This window comes from Notamacropus eugenii, chromosome 1 (genome assembly GCF_028372415.1).
Source record: "Notamacropus eugenii isolate mMacEug1 chromosome 1, mMacEug1.pri_v2, whole genome shotgun sequence".
In the NCBI taxonomy this organism is placed as follows: Eukaryota; Metazoa; Chordata; class Mammalia; order Diprotodontia; family Macropodidae; genus Notamacropus; species Notamacropus eugenii.
Genome location: NC_092872.1, coordinates 375,789,197 through 375,810,158, shown reverse-complemented (window position 1 = coordinate 375,810,158; position 20,962 = coordinate 375,789,197). Strand labels below are relative to the sequence as shown.

At 39.3% G+C, this 20,962-nt stretch overlaps 1 protein-coding gene across 4 annotated transcripts in view; it reads left to right on the top strand.

Moving 5' to 3' along the window:
- The window catches only part of PPP2R2B (protein phosphatase 2 regulatory subunit Bbeta), a 464,394-nt gene that overhangs the window by 339,155 nt on the left and 104,277 nt on the right, over nucleotides 1–20,962 (top strand). For 3 of the 4 annotated variants that reach the window (XM_072630667.1, XM_072630669.1, XM_072630668.1), the window contains exon 4: nucleotides 7,844–7,956. In XM_072630667.1, the coding sequence (XP_072486768.1) occupies nucleotides 7,844–7,956 (113 nt within the window). Of the gene's footprint in view, nucleotides 1–7,843; nucleotides 7,957–15,578; nucleotides 15,680–20,962 lie in introns of those variants that run through there. The other variant, XM_072630670.1, reaches the window with a different exon arrangement.

Below are 20,962 nucleotides of genomic sequence, written 5' to 3'. Positions count from 1 at the left end.
ATGATTCACCGAAGGGAAGTTGATATCATTTATCCCAAAAGAAAGAATACATGGAAATCTGTGTATTTGTAGAACTGAGGCAAATCAATGAGATTTGCTTATTGAGTGCCTGCCCCTAGCAGAGTGAGGTATACCAAACTATTACTCCCTGTGGGAAACCCACTGTCCAGTAGTGTGTACAGTCTAGGTGCAGAGGGAGCATACACATGCATAAGATAGAGAACAAAACGATATAGAATGTAAGTCCAGTTGTGTAGCACAAGGGGCTAGAAATAAGACGGCATATGAAACTAAAGTTTCTCTAAGAAAACAACACTGTCATTTGGGTCCTGTGTGTAAGCATGGTCTCTGGGTTGGATTTATTTTGAATGTGTCTGTGAATTTCTGTATTTATTAAATTCCTCTTTTATCTTTTCTAGTCTCAATCTTTAAGAACAACCAAGTGCCATATGGATTTTTAAAAACCTACCAATAAGAAACTGGAGCACGGAGCTCCTAGGGAGCAAATTTAGGACTGCCAGATAGTCTCAAAAATGACAGCGCATGCATATGTGTGTGTATTGTGTATGTATCCAAACATATAATATATGCATGTACACACACATATATTTATGTTGTAGGTATACTCTACACATACATGTATGTATATATCTGTGTGTACATACATGTATGTACATATGTATATATACATACATACACATGTGTGTGTATATATAAGCATTGGGATGAACATTAGGTTGCAACATAGTGAAATTGGAAATTCTATTGTCATACAGTGTAGGAAATGCATTATGGAGGAAAAAAGGGACCAGGAATTTGAGGGGAGTGGGGGCTAAAAGATGGGCCTATATTCTTGAAATGTAAAAAAGACTTATAGGGAGGTCTCCAGCACTTTAGGTAGACCATCTATTGAGCTAACTCATGGGAAAACATGCATTAGAATCTTACAAGATGAGCAAGCATAGCTTGGTTCAGACCTGCCCCATTGAAGAGAACACTTAACATTGGTGGTGACATGTCAGATCCATTAAAGTGTAGACATGGTACTAGGACAAATATAATTAGGTGTAATCTGCTCGTTCTGATACAAGGTAATTTAAATCTTCCCTTTGACTTCATTTGTTGCTTTGTTTACCTTTTGGGATTTTGTTTTCTTGAAGATAAAACTGCAACTGATTTGTTTTTATTGAATAATCTTCAGATAGTGGCTGACCATTCTAGTCCAAGAGATCTTGGAATGTGAACCTGGTACTCAAGGAGAATGAAACTTTAGATGAATGTGACTTAATTACTTTAGGAAGAGAAAAATAGCAAATTATCTCCTATACCAACTTACTTTGCATTATGGAATTTATTCTATTGATCATTGTAATAAAATTCAGACTTATTAACCTCGTTTGGTGGGGGAAGGGAAGAATCAGTGAAATACAATGAAGATTAATTATATAGCATAATATTCTGTTAATTGAGTTTTTAAATAGTTTTTTGATTAACAAGGATATTATCTTCCCATTTGGGATACAATTTCACATGCTGACAGCATCTCAGAATGATTCTTATAAAAAAATTCCCATGTTGTTATATAATTTTCCATTTTTTCTACAAATAGGGAAAATGGAAGCCCCCTTAAGCCATATAGGTTAACACATACCAAAAAATTAATGGAAGTCAATTGGAATTACAATATGGAAGAGAAAATTAAGATAAATGATAAGATTGTGCTTAAAAGCTGTCAGAAGTGATGATAAAATACTCAGAGAATCTGCCAGGTTAAAGAAAACATCATTATTCAGAATAAAGGCCACCTATTCCTGTGATTGTCTTGCACACAAAGATTCAGGACATTGAGGAAAGAAAGGCTGAGTGATAAAGTCAAGGATGGCTCCAGGCGAGACAGCCATGGAGAATTTAGATTAAATTCACCATCAATTATCTTTTTTAAAAACCATGCCAATCTCATTATATTTATAAGTAACTTTAATAAAAACAAGGAGCTAATTTTATATCCTATTGGAGTGTACTTCTGGCTGAGAAAACACTTAATGGGCTCTTTTTTATTAAGTCAAGATACTGGAACCTATCGATTGAATTGAATTACTTTGCTAAGTTTATTTATACCAGTGATGATACTCAACACTATTGATGAGATGGGAGGTAGCCCTTGAAACTTGACAGAATTTACTGTCTGCTTAAAAATTTGCTCAAAGTATGACTCGGTATTCTGTAAACACCCTCCTCATCATCACTACTATTAATGATAATGATAACTAGCTGGCATTTATAAAGGTTTGCTAAGCATTTTCTGTGCCATCTCATTTGATTAGATGCTTAAAGGCAGGTGAGACACCAGTGGCCATCTAGTCTAACACACCTAGCAAAGTAAGACTTCCCTTTACAACATCCCTGACAGGTTAGCATCTAGACTCTGCTTGAATACATCTAGTCACTATCAAAAAGGCAGTTATTTCATTTTAGGGACAGATGTAAGAGTGAAAAAAATTTTTTGCTTATGGTGAGACAAAGCCTCTCCTCATGGATATGGAGTAAAGCATAGTGGATAGAGAATCTGACTTGGAGTTAGGAAGACCTGAGTTCAAATCCTGCCTCACGCACTTAATGGCTACTTGTCCCTGGGTCAGGTTTTTAACTTTGTTTATCCTCAGATTCCTTATCTGGAAAATTCACAGGGTTGTTGAAAGGATCAAATAAGATAATACGTGTCAAGTGCTTTGGAAGCCATAAGTGGTATTTAAATATTAGTTATTATTATAAATTATTATATGACTTCTCCCATTTCATCCCTCTTAGATTACCTAGAGTAGAACAAGAAAGACCTGCGTTCTGGCCCCACTTCTAATACATGGCTAGTATTTATACAGGCAAACTCATTGAAGTTTGCGAAGCAGCTTATATATCTTAGTTTATTTGATCCTCACAACAACCTTGGAATATTGCTATTCTCATTTTCCAGATGAGGACATTGGGGCAGACAGATGCTAAGCGAATTGCCCAGGGTCACATAGCCAGCCAGTATCTGAGGCAGGATTCAAATTCAGGTCTTCCTAATTCCAAGTCCAACACATTGTCCATTGTACCACTTACCTGGGTAAACCATTTAACTTTCTAGTGCTTTAGGCCAGAGGTGTCAAATTCAGGTTCCCTGCAACTTACAACAACATTCTCAGGGGCCAATGGGAAATATTTAGTGAAATAAATAAAAATACAGTTAAGAATAGATTATATATATGTGATTTTTCTAGGCCAATGTGAGTCCCTCAAAGCTGCTTGTTGTTGTTCAGTTGTGTTTTTAGTCATGTCCAACTCTTCATGACCCCATTTTGGGATTTCTCAACAGAGATACTGGAGCAGTTTGCCATTTCCTTCTCCAGGTCATTTTTACAGATGAGCAAAATGAAACAAACAGGGTTAAGTGATTAGCCTAGGGTCACACAACTAGGAAGTGTCTGAGGCCAGCTTTGAACTCAGGAAGGTGAATCTTCCACAGCTACTAAAAACCCAGAAAAGAAAATTCTTTCACCAAAGTCCTTGGCACCATCAGATGGTTCTACTTCAGAAACTGCTATCATTTTATCAGTGGAAATGACATTCAAGAAGAGGCATGGTCCTCTGCTTTGCTGTTTCCCCCAGAGGATCATGGAATACTTCCACCTGACAGCTGAATCTTTCCCTATGTATTGTCTCCATGAGCTCCCTGAAGGCAGAGACTCTCTTACCTAACTCCCTTAGAGAGGAACTAGGACCTCCTTTATTTCTGAATGCCATAATCCTATTAATATGGCCCTCAAAATGAATTGGAGAGGTGAGAGACCATGTCCTGCTGCTGAATTTTTTTTATCCTTATATGTAGGACTTCCAATTTATTCCTGTTAAATTTCATCTTCTGAGTTTCAATCTATCATTCCAACCATCTGATATATTTTCATATTCCCATCTAGTAAAACAGCTATCACTTCTAGCTGAAGGTTGACATGAAGTCATTACTAAAAGCCAGAGACAAAGTCAATCTGGAGCTTGATACAATTCCAGATAGAATCATTCACTTATGCACTTACAGTGGCTCAGACACTGTGCTAAGCATTCGGGACACAAAGGCAAAAACCTAGTCCCTGCCCACAAAGAGACTACATTCTAGTGGAGGAGGAAACATGAAAATAACTTTGTTAATTAAAAATATAAACAAAGGAGAGGGAAGGTGATTTCAGAGGAAACGTAATGGAAGTGTGAGAGACTGGGAATATAGGTGGAACACGATCTCTAGCCTTAAGTCGCTTAAGTCTTACAAGAGTTATATCAACAGATGCATATAATTTATAGCATAGCATAGTAATTACCTTAAAACTGTATGGCGTTGTAGCTAGAGGGCTGGCCTTAGACTAGATTAAAGGCAAATCGTTCAGCATCTCAGTGCCCTTGCTGATCTTCACAGGTAGAGAGATTTTCCTCACTGGAAGTTGCCTACACAGATTAAATCATAGGTTGAGACCCCTCCAAGGAAAATAGTAGGTAAGGATTATAAAATGGAATGTTAGGAAATCTGAGTGGGAAAGTGATTATCAACTGGATTATGGTAGTCTACTGGGAGAAGGGCCATTTGAGACAGGTTCTGAAAGAATAGGTAGAAATTCAACAGGCAGAGGGAGGTACGGAGAGATGGTGTTCCAAGTATCTATGAGCAACATGGACAAAGGTATAGACTTGGGAAAGAACAGTGCACATCATGGAGGTTACAGAGTAGTTTAGTTTGGCTTGAGTGAAGTCTGGGTGGAGATAAAGTTGTAAAGACAGTAGTGCCAAGTTTTGGAGGCCTCAGGTGACAAGTGAAGGAGTTTGAACTTTATCTGTTCGATAATAAGGAGTCATTCTTGATTTTTAAGCAGTTTAGTGAAGTGCCTCTATTTATACATAACAGAAAGGAAAGAAATAAAATATTTATTAAGCTGCTATTTTGTACCAGACACTATGCTAAGTACTTTCCAAATATTCTCTCATTTTATCCTCACTACAATTCGGAGGGGTAGGTGTTATTATTATCCCCATTTTACAGATAAGAAAACTGAGGCAAATAGCTCTTAAGTGACTTGTCAAGGGTCATACAACTAGGAAGTAAGCACCTGAGGCTGAATTTGAACCTGGATTTTCTTGACTTCATGCCCAAGGCTTTATTATATCATCTAGCTACCCCAAGAAAAAAGGTTTTTCTGGCATCTATGCAAAGGATAAATTGGAAGGGAGACATGGTAGCTATCTCATGGACAGAGGGAAGGTGAAAAGACCTGTAAGAAAGTTTTTGCAAGAATCAAGAGAGACAGAAATTGAAGACCTCTAATAGGGTGGTGACAGCAGGAAAACAGAAGAGGGGACAAATATAAGAGACTTGCAGAGATGGAATGAATTGATGACTGATGGGATGTGAGAAAGGAGAGGGAGACAAGAGCCAAATGATCCCAAGATTACAATGCCTGGAGAAAAATGAATGGTGGTTCCACAGATAAAAGTAGTGACATTAGAAGGAGGACCTAATTGAAGGGGACAAATAATTTGTGAATTTGGGGGCACATAGCCAATCTACAACTATCTGCAAGGGGATAGAGGCCGCATGTGGCCCTCCAGGTCCTCAAGTGCAACCCTTTGAGCACAGTGGATTCAAAGGGTCATGGCATTCAGTCAAAGGGCTGCACTTGAGGACCTAGGGGGCTACATTGTGGCTTCAAGGCCGCATATTCCCCACCCCTGCTGTAGACCACTCAGAGGGTGAACACCAGAATAGTAAAGGGACTGGAGGCGTGCTACATGAGCATTGATTGAAGGAACTGGGATTCCTTAGCCTGGATAATGGAGGGTTCCAGGAGAAACTCTTCTTTACATTTGAAAGGCTTTAACATTTGGAAGAAGGATTAATCTTGTTCTATTTGAGCCCAGAGGGCAGAACCTAGAGTAACAGGTGGATGAGTCAGAGAGGCAAATTGAGGCTTTACATAAGGAAAAGTTTGATAATCAGCAACTGTCCAGGGGTAAGATGAGGTTCCTTGGGAGGAAGTAGGTTTCCTTTCACTGGAGATTTCCAAGCAAAAGCAAAAAGTCACTTATCAATAAGTGGGATGGAAGGGAGGGGGACAAGCACCTACCATGTGCCAAGAATTTTACAGATATGTCATTGGTGGAGGAGATTCTTTTTTGGGGATGGGTAGAACAAGAAGGTTACCGAAATCTTTTCCAACTCTGAAATTCTTTGCAACTCAACATTTCCATGGGAAATATTCCATATTATCATCTCTCTGCATTTTTATACTCTGTCTTCCTCAGCAGTCAGGTGGTGTGTGTTCAATGAGTGAAAACCAATTTTAATACTAGCCAGAGGAAGAAAAAAACAACAACCCATGGTTAGAAAAGTAATTTTGCTACAGGAAATTTATATGATGAATTCCAAGGGCAAATATAAATAGAATTGATTTTGGGGGGATTATTATTCACTGTTAGGGGCTTGTCTATGCCATGGCACCCTTCTGTTAACATGTACTATTGAAAGTTGACTATATAAACATGGCCTATGCCACATTATCTTTCCCTAAAATAGCAGTTTAGTATGTGACAGGATATCCAGAGGGAATATAGAACCCGTGGGGGTTTGGCACAGAGATTGGAAGTTCTAAATTAAACCCTGCAGCTGGTGCCAGCATTTCACCTTCTCAGTACAAGCTGATGTGGGCCCTCAGGGTTGCCAGTGGAGTATAGGAGATAAAAGCACAGAATCATAGACCAGTAAGACTGGAGGGGGCCTTAGAGTTCATCTGGGCCAATCCCCTCATTTTACAGAGGTGAGGGAAAACTGAGGCCAAGAGATGAAAAGAGCCTTTTTCAGAGCATTCCCACCCAATCCCCCAAGCTCTACCCTGTTGCTAGTCAGTGGCAGAAGTATGGCTAAAACTCAGATCCAAAGCCTGGCCTTCCTTCCAAGGTCATCACTGCCACCTTTGCTGGTGGAACCTAGAATCTTTACTCCTAGGCTCCTTTTCCCCATGCCCAAACAGTAGTTGTAAGTTGGTCCCCTCTAGTCTCTCCATTTATTGAAGTAGATCCCCTTAGGTACACTAAGACATAGTCATTCCTAGACTTTTTCATCCACTCTGCTATGGAACCTTTGACTTTTCCATCCACTCTGTAACTGAATCCTCCTGTATATTCCATGTCCTCCATAATAGCAGGAGCAGTTATCTTTTTCTGGTTGTATATCCAGTGCTGGCACACTTCATAAATGCTTTCTCATTCATTTTATTAGCATGATATAGTAGATGAAGAGTTGAGCCTGTAGTTTACATCCTGAAAACACCTATCACCTCTGACCCTTTTGAGTTGTGCAACCATGTGCAAATCACTCAGATTCTCTGAGCCTTAGTTTCCCCATCTGTAAAATAAGGAATTTAGTCTAGATCAACTTTAAGATCTCTTCTAGCCCTGACTTTATGCTGTATTATTGAATGTCTCCTGACACACATAACACTTCCTGATTCTATCAGAGCATCAGATCCCTACAGAGAGGTTACTAATTCACTTTCTATGACTGAAGATGTATTTTACAGTGATGCTTAAATATATCAATTGTTTTAGTTGTTCACAAAGCATGCCTCTGTTTTTGGACCACTCTACTACTTTCATATATTCCAGGTCTGGGTTACTCAAAGCTCTTTTACATTGAACCCAACTTTTGAAACATTAGTCATTCAATTCAATACCAACTTTGTTTTCTGTTCTAACTGACGTGTTTTCTGTTTCCAGTTCCTGGCACCTAGTTGATGCTTAATAACTGTTCAATTTCCTTTTGTAGATAAAACTGTGAAGCTCTGGAAAGTCAGTGAGAGAGATAAGAGACCAGAAGGCTACAATCTAAAAGATGAAGATGGCCGGCTCCGGGATCCTGCCACCATCACAACACTGCGGGTAAGAGACTAAGAGTGCCCACCTTTCTAGAAGTATAGGGAACTTTTCCAAAATTAAATAAAATATTTGCCTTCTAATTTGAATAGCAGATCTGAGAGGACTCCTCTTGTAAGACTGGAGGTGAGGCTGTTGGCAGTTTGTTTTCTCTGCATTGTGATAAGAGCATTTTAATCCAACAAGTGAAGCACGTAAAGCTATAGCCTCACAGATTCTCTGGTAGCAGATGTTATTCAGAACTTAGGGGTGAATTGAAGATGTGACCAATGTGCTTGGTATTGGGGTCCCAGCAGTTTGAAACTTTTAAAGTAGGTGTGAAGAATGTGTTCTCAGGTCATGAGTTGTCTAGGTGAAAGCTAAACTTCTGGATAGAAATACTAAGGTGAGGGTCTCCCACTTAGCATTCAAGAACCTGCCCTGGTATTGGTTGGCCAACTTTGTTAGTGTACAGAGCTGGTGATAGATAAAAAGGCCATTGGTTTATCTCAGTGAGAGCAAATCATCCTTGCCGTGGTTCATGGCCATAGACTGCTTTCCTCATTCTAATCGGTACACCAGTAAATGAATGCTCATGGGTCAGACTGGATAAGCCAAGCTAGATAACTAGATGCAGATCCATCTGAATGTCATGGAACCAATTCAAAGCATATGTTGTACTGATGGGGATAGGGTAGCAATATCTGCATCATTCTCTTTATAGATAAATGTTGGTTTATCTACACTATATATTTGGTAGCAGTGCATCACACTCCAAAAATTCATTGCCTGCCTGTGTTGACTTAACATTTCTTCATGGAAAAAACCCAAGGATGAATTCTGAGTTATCTCAATGACTCCCCAGGGAATGTCAAAAGTCACTAGAGAGCCTATAAAGTGCCATTCCCCAGACTGCAGCCTGAATAGCTCCTGGCATCCTCAAGCCCATGTGGGCAATTTGATTGATCTTGCTCATGGGATTTCTGAGTGTCTATAACTTACCATCATCTGAAAAAACTCATGGGTTTTTCATACCTTTGTGCTGTGTCACTCGGGGAAATCTCATGCCCAGAAGGGGCACACAACCTCCAACAGGAGCCAGACCTTGAGTGTTGGTCTCCAACGGGACAGAGACTCCCCCCATGGCCACACAACCAGACAGAAATGGTGATTTTATTGCCAAGCACAGAAGTTCTAGTGGAAAGACCACTAAAGTCTAGTGAACGGGCTTCTTGTCCAAGCCCTGCTCCTTTATTATGCCTAATGTGACTTTATTGGCAAGTTACTCCTCTTCCCTGGGATTCAGTCTTTGGAAATTTTGAACCAGATGTTCCCTCAAGTGAGAACTAAACCTGTAGTAACAGGATCCAGATTCAAATAGGAGCCTAGCTGCTTCAACATGCATGACCTTAGGCAAGTCACTTAACCTCTCTTTCCTCAGTTTCCTCACCTATATGAATAGATGGATGGATAGATGAATGGACGGATGGACAGATGGATGAACAGACACATAGGTGGTTGGATGATGGATGAGTGAATGAAAAGGATTTTCTTAATCGCTATATTCTAGGCACTGTGCTAAGTGGATCATAATAAAACAATGAAGCAACACAGTCTCTGCCCTCAAAGAGATTATTTTCTAATAGAAAAGTACAGTATATAAAAGAAAACTAGAGTTGATAAGGGGAGAGGTTTAAGGAGATTTGTCGTTGTTGTTCTGTTGTGTCTAACTCTTATGACCTCTTTATGGGGAGTTTTCTTGGCAAAGATACTGGAGTGATTTGCCATTTCCTTCTCCAGCTCATTTTACAAATGAGGAAACTAAAGTAAACAGGGTTAAGTGACTTACCCAGGGTTACCCAGCTAGTAAGTGTCTGAGACTGGGTTTGAACTCAGGAAGAGTCTTCCTGACTCCAGGGCCTGAGCTCTATCCACTGCATCATCTAGCCACCCTAAGGAAGGTATAAGTACACAAATAACTAGGAAATATTATTCTTTCTCACCCTAGCTTCTTTCAAAGTTTTGAAAATTGACACTTTCCTGATCATTCCTAGTGATTAGTGATTACATTTCAAAATTTCTTTGAATATGTTTTGTATTAATTCATCTATATACATGTTGCTTCCTCTCAATAAAATTTAAGTTACACTAAGATATGGACTTTCATTTTTTAAGTTTTATCCTGTGAGTGCCTACAAAATAGTAAGTACTCAAGTATTGAATTGATTTAAACTGAACTATAATCCAAGGGGATGTGAAATAAATGCAAAGAAAATGTATTATGTGGCAGAAATCAGATAAGGATCAATGGGTCACGAAGTGGATGGTCTTTCAGCTGGGCCTTAAAGAGGAGAGATCAGCATATAGGGAGGGGAGGGAGTCCATTCTAAGTGTGAGATATACTGTGATTCAAGGGAGAAGATGGATAAGGGCAAGATGAGAAGCAGGAACAGAAAGTAGTCTGATTTGTCTAAAATAGACCACATCCAGGAAAGTAGTATGAGATAAGACTGGACTTTTAGATCACAGCCAGATTGTGGAGGGCCTTGAATCTGGCATCAGATTCAGGAGCTCCTACCTTATTCATTAGGCAGTGGGAAGCCATGGAGCTTTTGTGAGGAGAGGAGAGATAGGACCTAGTAGTATGTTATGAAGATTGTTTAGGTAGTCATCCAGAGGAGAGGTTGGAAAGAGGAGAGACTGGAGGCAGGTGGATGGCAAGAAGAGATGAAGACTTGAATTAGGATTTTCATCTTTTCTCTCTAATAGTTCTGTGAAAAAGGGAGGGCATAGAGTATTGCTCTCCTTTGACAGTTGCAGACACTGAGGTTTAGAGAGGCTAAAGGGACACAGCTAGTAGTAGGAAAACAGGAATTGGAACTTAGGTCTCCCAGTCACCAGGTTGATTAAGATTCTTTTCCTTAGTTGTAACTATGGGGATTGGGACTAATATCTTAATTATTAACTGGCTACTTTAGTGTTGTTGCTTTTCTTTTTTCCTTTTCTTTTTCTTATGTTTCTGATGCTTTCTTGAGTGTCTTCTATGTCAAAGGCTACATGCTAAATTTTGAGATATAAAAATTGACCAGGGCAGGGTTGGAGATCCTGTGGCTGTAAGGCCATATGTGACCCTCTGGGTCCTCAAGTGCAGCTGCACTTGTTTTTAAAGGCTCTCAAGGAGCTCACTCTCTAATAGGAGGAGTAGACCTAGTATAGAAAAGTAAATTCTAGCACAAATGAGATGGTAAAATCCTTTGGTAAACGTCTCAGCCTAATACAGAGGCGGACTGCTGTAAAGTTTCTTATGGCAGAGTGAGTATCTGCTATGTACCTGAGCTCCTTTTTCTTAACCTCTCAATACCCATAGGTAAGAGGCCCAAGGAGCCCTTTCTAAGCAACAGGAGCTCATTTCCAAGAGACTTAATAAGCCTCAGGGTGAGTATATGCATAGGGTGACTGCATTTGACCATAGTTATTATTTTCCTCATTATCTGTTGGCTGTCAATGCCATTGGGAACACCCATGGTGTTGAAAGTTTAATTCTAAACTAATTATAAATACGTGGTCCAGAAGGTTTGAGGACCCATAGTGACCTATTGTGGCCCCAAAGAAGAGGAAGATGTTATCATTAGTACTTGTGACTCCTAGAGATTTATCCTGTCTCAGTGGATTCTGGGGGAAAAAATGAGTCTTGAAAATTCATTAATAAATGACAACTGAATAGAGTAGTTGTCCTCGCTGATATTTATGGGGCTCCTGCTTCTCCTTTGGTGTAGTTTAAAAAAAAAAACAAACCACTAGCTCTAGTATCAACAGACCTGGGTTCAAAATCTACCTCCAGCATTTACAACCTGAGTGATTTTGAATGACTAACTTCTCTTGGGTATCAGTTTCTTCATCTGTAAAAATGAAGGAATTGCACTGGGTGACTTCTAAAGTCCCTGCCAGCTCTTATATCTATGATTCTATGATCACATAAAACTTGGGTGCCTGGGGATCATTCCAGAGATTACTGTGATCACAGAACTAACTGTCCAGTGGCCACCTCAAAATGTGTTCCCTTCAGACAGTAGGTAATACTTCAAAGATCTTTCATATGTTTATAATGTGTGATTTCATGCTCCTTTGGGTAGGTGTCCTACTGGACATATAGTCCATCTGGACCATAAGCTTAATGAGAGCAGAGTCTATATCTTGTCTGAATTGTGTATTTCCTCTATCCCCTTCTATGAACTGAACTTCAGATGATTTGAGCATAAGTGTAGTTAGAAGAGCCCTGGATTTGACATTAAAGAATCTTGGGTTCAAGTTCTGCCACTGTGTGTGACCTTGGATCAGTTATTTTAGGTGTAGATAATAATACCTGCAGGGTTATGATGAGGAAAACATTTCATTAACTTTATAATGCTATAAAAATGTGAGCTATTATTATTCTTGTTGACTTGCCCCAATCTGGTTACTATTCCCAGCATGCTCTTATCTTTCCCATCATCTGGGAAAACACAGAATTTCAGGGATTGACTGATGCTAGTATTTTTCCACTGAGGCTGAATGTTTGCAAGCTGAGTTGCTGGTAGGAATTTGCCAACTTGGTTATTTTTGAGGATGTTATCATGGCCCCACAGTGTTTTGGTTGCCAATCCAAGGCAATGTTGTGACTAAACAAAACCATTTATCAGCATCCAAAAATAACTTTTTAAACCTTCCCTATTTGGGAAAGGAAGTGTCTACACACAATGACCAGATAAGCCACTTTGAATAAAACCAAACAAATTTGTCTAAGAAATGGTTATTCCGTCCAAAAAACTGATCCAACTGCCCATCTACTTTTTGAAAGAATCAGCTGGTGGTTGTGGTATCATACAGTCACGAATATAGTAAAATCATAGTTACTGTAATAATACTTCATAAATTTCGATAGATTTTTCCCCACCCATTGTCTCATTAGAACTTCATAACAAGCCTGTGAGATTGACCAAGCAGATACTGGTGTCTCTATGCACACATGATCTCTTGACATCTTTAAAAAGAGAGGGGGGAAATAACACCAAGGAGGAGATTGTTATCTCTTACTCTAAAGAAAGATTTAGGTAACGTCCCAAACTACATAGAGCCATAACTAAAACCTAACTCTCTTGATTCCTAGACAGTCACTTAAGGGTTCTTTTCAAAGGGAAGCACCAATAAGTTAATCCCTGAGCATTTATTAAGTATCTACTATGTACCAGGCACTGTATTAGGAATACAGATGCAAAATCAAAATAGTTCCTGACCTCAAGGAAGTTATAGTCCATTAGGATGCTGCAACATATAAGGAAATACAGGATGTATACTAATGTGTTTTTAAAATTATTTGGATAAGGGGACCAACAACGTGGGAAATTAAGAAAGGTCTCTTGAAATAGGAAGTGCTTAAGTTGAGTCTTGAAGGAAGACAGGATTCCAAAAAGCACAAGAATGGAGGGAGAACATTCTAGACACATCAGTGAACCTATGCAAAGTCATGAAGTGGAATGTGTTATATGGGAAATAGCAAGTAGGCCAGTATGGTTGGAGTGCAGGATGCATGAGGAAGAGTAATGGGTAACCAGTCTGAAAAGGTACAGTAGAGCCATGTTGGGAAGGGCTTTTGATGATAAACAGAGAATTTTGTATTTTATCCAAGAGGCAATAGGGATCTCCTGAGGCTTCTTGAGCAAAGGGGTGATGTGGCCAGATGTATGTTTCTTCTTCTTCTTTTTTAATTAATTAATTAATTAGTTTTTAGTTTTCAACATTCACTTCTATAAACTTTTGAGTTTTAAATTTTCTCTGCCTCCCTTCTCTCCCCCCTGTAACAGTAAGCACCCCAACATACACAGGGGAGACTGCTATCACAGGTTCTTAGATCTGCATTCATAAAAGGAAAGCAACTTTCAGGGAGTTAACAGTCACTTTAATCAGACACAGATATCATTCCTTTAACCAAGCATATATATCATTCACCTAGTTCAGGGGAGTCAGCACCCTGAACTTCAAAGAAAATGCAGAGAGATCAAAGATCAACAGACTTGGCTTCCACTGCCTGAGTTCAACAGACAGGTCCAACTGTCTGACCATAGTTACCAGAGGGGGATCCACCGACATCTGGGTTTTCAAAGCTAGGGGCTCCTTTAGCAGCTTCCCAGTGTCCTCATGTGGCCAAACAAACACTTCCAGTCAGTAAGCCCCAAAGTAAAACTTCAACTCAGAGTCTTTATACCTTTTTTAGAGCCAGAGGGCATCACAATCCTCGAAAATCAGTCCCTCATGAACAAAAGGCATGGGCCTTCCCACACATCTTCCCTAATCAAACTCCCCTTAATGGACAGGCCCATTAATGGATAGAAAAGATCTTTACTAATATTAAAATAATTAACAATACAAAATACATATGCTGTTTCTAGTTAAAGAAACTCTTGTTTCTATACTTTACTCCTAGAAAAGACTCGATTGATAAAGGCAAGATTCAATCAGAGGCACTTAATTATACTGAGACAAAAATAGCCAAAGATCCTATTTTGCTTGCCATCACACCCCCTCCCCAAAATGGCATGCAATCTGAAATAGGCTTTACATATACATTCTTATTAAACATATTTTTACATTAGTCATGTTGTATAGAAAAATTAGAACAAAAGGGAGGAACAAACAGAAAGAAAGGAAAAAAAGAGAGAGAACAAATAGTATGTTTCCATCCATTCAGGCTCCATAGTTCTTTCTCTGGATGTGGATAGCATTTTCCATCATGAATCTTTTGGAGTTGTCTTAGATCCTTGCGTTGCTGAGAAGGGCTAAGCCTATCAAAGTTAGTTATCACACAATGGGGCTGTTACTGTGTACAATGTTTTCTTGGTTCTGTTTATTTCAGTTAGCATCAGTTCATACAACTCTTTCCAGGTTTTTCTGAAGTTCGCCTGTTCATCATTTCCTATAGCACAATAGTATTCCATTACATTCGGCTTGTTCAGCCATTCCCTAATTGATGGACATCCTCTCAATTTCCAATTCTTGGCCACCATGAAAAGAGTTGCTATAAATATTTTTGTACATGTCGGTCCTATTGCCATTTTTATGATCTCTTTGGGATACAGCCCTAGAAGTATTGCTGGGTCAAAGGGTATACTGGGTCAAAGGGTATGCACATTTTTATAGCCCTTTGGGCAGAGTTCCAAATTGCTCTCCAGAATTGTTAAATCAGTTCACAACTCCACCAATAATGCATTAGTATTCTAATTTTCCCACATCTTCTCCAGCATTTATCATTTTCCTGTTTTGTGATGTTAGCCAATCTGGTAGGTGTGATGTGGTACCTAACAGCTGTTTTGATTTGCATTTCTCTAATCAATAGTCATTTAGAGCATTTTTTCATGTGATTATTTGTAAGGGGCGCTGACTGCCACACCATCTGGGACACCACACTAACGGACATCAGGTAAACTGAGTCTGGAGCAGGGAAGAGTGAACAAGATGGCACTGGAAGGGACGGCCGCACCCCTGGTTTCTTGTTGTCACTATAGTTCCAGCTTGTGTTCATTTCTATAGTTTCAGGTTTGTTTATGTGTGTTACCATGGTTCACTGGGCTAGCTGGCAGAGACTATATAATCAGAGTGCTTGCTTGAATAAATCGGAGTTGCTTCACTGACCCGCTCTCCCACCTTATTCTCTTACTCGCGAGCTCCACAGGAGGATGAGCAGCCTGCTGGCCAGGCATAAGACTTGCTCCTCTTGGTAAGCTATGCTGTAACCAATTATTGATAGTTTTAATGTCTTCATCTGAAAACTGCCTCTTATATCCTTTGAACATTTATCAATTGGGGAATGACATGTATTCTTACAAATTTGACTCCGTTCTCTATATATTTTAGAAATGAGGCCTTTATCAGAGACACTGGTTGTAAAAATTCTTTCCCAATTTTCTGTTGGGATAACTTGGTTTCATTTTGTGCAAAATCTTTTTAATTTAATGTAATCAAAATTACATTACATCAAAATTTTGCATTTCATCATGTTCTCTATCTCTTGTTTGGTCATAAATTCTTCTGTTCTCCATAAGTCTGAGAGATAAACTATTCCTTGCTCTCCCAGTTTGCTTAGAGTATCAATCTTTATGTCTAAATCATGTATCCATTTTGATTTTATCTTAGTATGGGGTGTAAGATGTTGGTCTATGCTTACTTTCTGCCATACTATTTTCTACTTTTCCCAGAAGTTTTTTGTCAAATACTCATGCCTATGCTTCTTAAGAATATTGATTTGGCAGCTTTCTGGCAAATTAAATGGAGGTAGGAGAGACTGGATGCAAGGAGACCAGTCATGGGGCTATTTTAATAGTTTGGGCAAGAGGTGATGAACTAGGGTGGTTGTGGTATGTGTCAAGAAAGTGACATGAAAAAAATGAGGAGATAGAATTAATAAGATTTGGCAAATTATTTAATATGGAGGGTAAAGGACAGTGAAGAGTCAAGGATAATTCTTACATTATGAACCTGAAGAATGGTCTTTGGAAAAGGAGGAGATGGGAGGAAGGGTGGGTGAGTATAAGGGGAAAAATCATTAGCTCATTATATGTGTTGAAACTGAGATATCTTTGGGACATCCATTGCAGATGTCCATGGTTGGACATATGTGATCAGTGATTTGGGGGTCATCTACATAGAGATGAATGAATCTGCTAGAAGTGAGCCCGTCTAACAAGCCCCCAACAGTGAGAAACATGCTTACCTTAAATAAAGAACAATACTTGTTGTGAAGTCAGGAAAGCTTTTATTAATCTTTACATCCATTGCCCCTGAATGGCTGGGTAGCCTCCCCAGTAAAGTTATAGGAAGACTATAACATGTGCAGAAAGATGGGGTTTCTTATGCTGTTTTCCTAACTTTGGATTTCCCAAGTTACTGTCCTCTGGCCATGTGACTTCATGCTCTCCTCTCTGATAGGCCCTTCCTCACATAGCTCCTTGGGCCTGCACTTTAGTTTCTGACCTGTCCATGCTAGGTCACAACTCTTATCACCTAGGAATGTAGACAACAGAACCTTCTTACTTCCCACATATCCATTAAAGCTGATGAGATAACAAAGAGAAAATATAAAAAGAGAAAAGAGCCTAGAACAGAAGCTTGGGGCTCTGTCACACACATAAGAGATGGGATGTTTTTGTTTATATTGCCAAAAAAGGCTGAGAAGATTCAGTCAGATGAATAGGAAGAAAGCCACAACAGAGAAGTGCCACAGAAACTCAGGAAGAAAGTGTTCAGAAAGAGAGATTGATTAACAGTGTAGGATGTTGCAGAGAAGTGAAGAAACAGGAAGACTTAGAAAAGACCATTGGAAATTAACAATTAAAAAAATCATTGGTGATCTTGGAGAGATCACTTTCAGTCAAGTGGTAGAACAGGAACTAGATTCCAAGGGGACTGAGAGTGGGAAGTGAATGAGAGGTGCAAAAAAGTGGAGGCAACGGTCATAGACCATTTCCAGAAGGTTAGCTGTAAAAGAGAGGAGAATATAGGACAATAGCTTGAGGGAATAGTAAGGACAAGTGAAGGCTTTCAAAGGATGGGGAAATCTGGGTATGTCTGTAGGCATCAGGGAAGGAGCTAGGGCATAAGGAGAGAGTAAAGATTAGGGAAGGGGGCTGATGAAGAATAACCTCCTAGAGGAAATGGAAGGAGATTCAGTCAAGAACACAAGCAAAAAGTGTTGGCTTTGACAAAGGCAAAAGCTACCTTATCCTCTGAGACTGGGGCAGTAACCAAAAATGAGGGATAAGGTGATTTAAGGTGGGAAATTGGGGAGAAGAAGAAAAATTCAAATGGCTTCAGTTTTTTCAGTGACCTACAAGACAAGGTCCTTTGGAAGGATTGGGGAGAGGCAATATGGAAGATTTAAGGAAAGAAGAGGTTAGGAAGTGTTGTTAGGGCCAATAAGATAAAGTTTTCTAGGAAAGAATGGAAAGGATGGTGGCAGCAGTGAGGGCCCAGTTGAAACTGGATTGTGCAAGTTTGCATTGGATGAAATCAATATACTTGTATGACTTCCTCTGGGCAAAGTTCTGTAGCTATCCAAACATGAGAGGAGAAAGCAGATAATGGCGGTTGTCCAGGATTGGATTTTAGAAAGGGAACATCCTATAAGGACTAGGGATTCAAGGAATCTTATCTTTAGAAGAGATGTTAAGCTGGTTAACTAAAGGGTCACTAATTTTGAAGGGTGGAACGAAATTTTCTGTTCTTTATCTTGGAAATATTTGTGCTTGTTTATGTTTGTCAAATTCAGAATAACAAACAATTTAAATGGGGTTGGGGTAGAGGCTATGACTGGGTTGATAGTTTGTGAAAGTAAGGAGGGCAGGGATTGCTCTAGTAAGATTAGAGGCTAAATTTCAGAAGGATAATACCTAAGGAAAAGTGTCTGGACACGAGTTTATTTATGGTTCCATAAAGGAATCTCAGAGTTATGAATGGCAGATGTCAAAGCACTTGTGATTAGTCTTGAGATCACAGGGATACAATTCCTGGACTGAGTTGAAGGGAAAATATGAATGATAAGAACTGAGGGGTTCAATGAACAGGTAAGCAAGGGTATTTGAGGGGTACATTAGCATATATTTGAAGTTCCAGGTAATAACAGCAGTGTTTGGAGTAAAGAGGAAGACTGTGAACCAGGTAATGAATTCCTTGAGAAAAGGAAGAAAAAAAGGGAAAGGGTTAGACTGCAACCCCCAGGTTCTAGATAGGAAGACAGATCTGGATAGAATCTCAGAGTAGAAACTGATGAGTGATGGTTATGGCAGGAAGATCTGAAAGTAGTAATGAGCAAGAAGAAACATGTCTATTCATTCTCATGGCCCAGGTTGTCAGGGGGCATGAGAGAAAGAGCATCCAGTCCTGGAAAAGATGACTAGGAATTCAGTGTCTTTTGAAAAGAGCCAGATTTCTGAGATTGAAAGTAGATGAAGTGGCAGAGAGGAAGAGATCTACTATGAAGGGCAGTTTATTAGCCATATAATGGGGGCTCCAGAGGACACAGTGGAAAGAGTGGGTAAAGTGAAATAGGGTCACATGAGGAATGGGGCTGACATGGATGGGTATGAAGGAGTGGGAAATGGAAGCAAGCAAAGGGAGCTTCTTTGTAGGTAGTCTTCAACCCTGTTATCACAGTCATCCTGAACGGAACCATAGGGCAGTAGATTGTCATGCCTGTGCTGGTGACAATGGTAATACTTTTCACTTCATTTTATTTTTTAATTAACAAATATTTATTTCCCTCCTACCACTCACCCCAAAATTAAAAAGAAAAACTAAACTCTATTTAAAAATTAGTTTATTTGTTTTCAGTGTTCTACAATTACTTCCATATATCTTAGATCTTTTTCCCTTCCTCCCCATTCTTCTCCCTTCCCTTCCCACTCCCTCCCCGAGACAGTGTGCAATCTTATATAGGTTCTACACATACATTCCTATTAAGTATATTTTCACCTCAGTCATATTGCATAGAAGAATGAAAATGAATGGGAGAAATCATAAAACAAAACAAAACATAATACAAAAGAAAATGATCTGCTTCATTCTGCAATCCAATTCCAAGGTTCTTTCTCTGGATGTGGAAGGCATTTTGCCTTGAGTCCACAGGAAATATTTTAGGTCCTTGCATTACTGTGAAGGACTAAGTCTACCAGAAAAATTGCTCGCACACTGTGGATGTTGCTGTGTACTAAGTTCTCCTGGTTCCGCTCCTTTCACTCAGCATCAGTTCATATAAGTCTTTCCAGGGCTCTCTGAAGTGTTCCTGTTCATCATTTCCTATAGCACAATAGTATTCCATTACATTCATATACCACAACTTGTTCAGTCATTCTCCAGTTGATGGACATCCCCTTGATTTCCAGTTTTGGGCCACCACAAAGAGAGCTGCTATAAATATTTTTGTACATGTGGGACCCTTTCCCAGAAAAACTAAACTCTTGAAATAGATATGCATAGTTAAGCACAAAGAAATTCCCACATTGGCCATGTCCAAAAACGTATTTCCCATTCTGCATCATGAATCCATCAATTATCAAGAAATAAGGCATAGCTCAGTGGTATCAAACTCAGAAGCAGGGACCACTAAATCCTACATAAAGATTATTGCAGGGTGCATATTGACTTAGAATACCACATATTATCTATGTTCAACCATGTTTTTATTTATTTTGTTAAATATTTCTGAATTACATTTTAATCTGGTTCAGCCCCACTTGCCAGGCTCATTGCCCTATGTGTGACACCTCCAAAATAGATCACCATCACTTCCTGGTGGTTGATCATTCCATTGATGAAAGATTTTAAGTCCTTTAAAATCATTTGTCTTTGTAATACTTTTATTACTGTATAAATGGTCCTCATTATCCTAATCCCTTCACTCTTTATTAGTCCATACAAGTTTTCCCTTTTTTTTCTGAAACCATCCTTTCATTATTTCTCATACTATAGTATTCTATTACTTTCATATATCATAATTTTTTTAGCCATTACCCAGCTGAATGGTGGAGCAGCTAGGTGACTCAATTGGATAGAGCACTGAACCTGAAGACAGGAAGACCCAAGTTCAAATCTGAGCTCAGATACGTACTTAACTGTGTGGCCCTGAGCAAGTCATTTAACTTCCATTTGTCTCAGTTTCCTCATCTATAAAATGGGGATAATAGCACCTGTTGATCAAATGAGGAAACATATGTATAGTGCTTAGCACCATGTCTGGCACATTGTGCTATACAGATATGAGCTCTTGTTGTTGGCTATTATTGACTACTAGATGGAATGAGAAAAGCTTCTGGTAGGATAGCTAAGCCGCGAAGGAAGCCAGGGAGAGGTGTGGGAATCGTGTGCCTGTACAAAGACACAGAAGAAGGCCAAATTCAGACATACTATTGATAATAACTAAGCTTCCTATAGGCCTTCAAATTTGCAGAGTGCTTTTTATAAATAGCATCTCATTTGAGCTTCATAAGAACCGTGAAAGGGAGGCGCT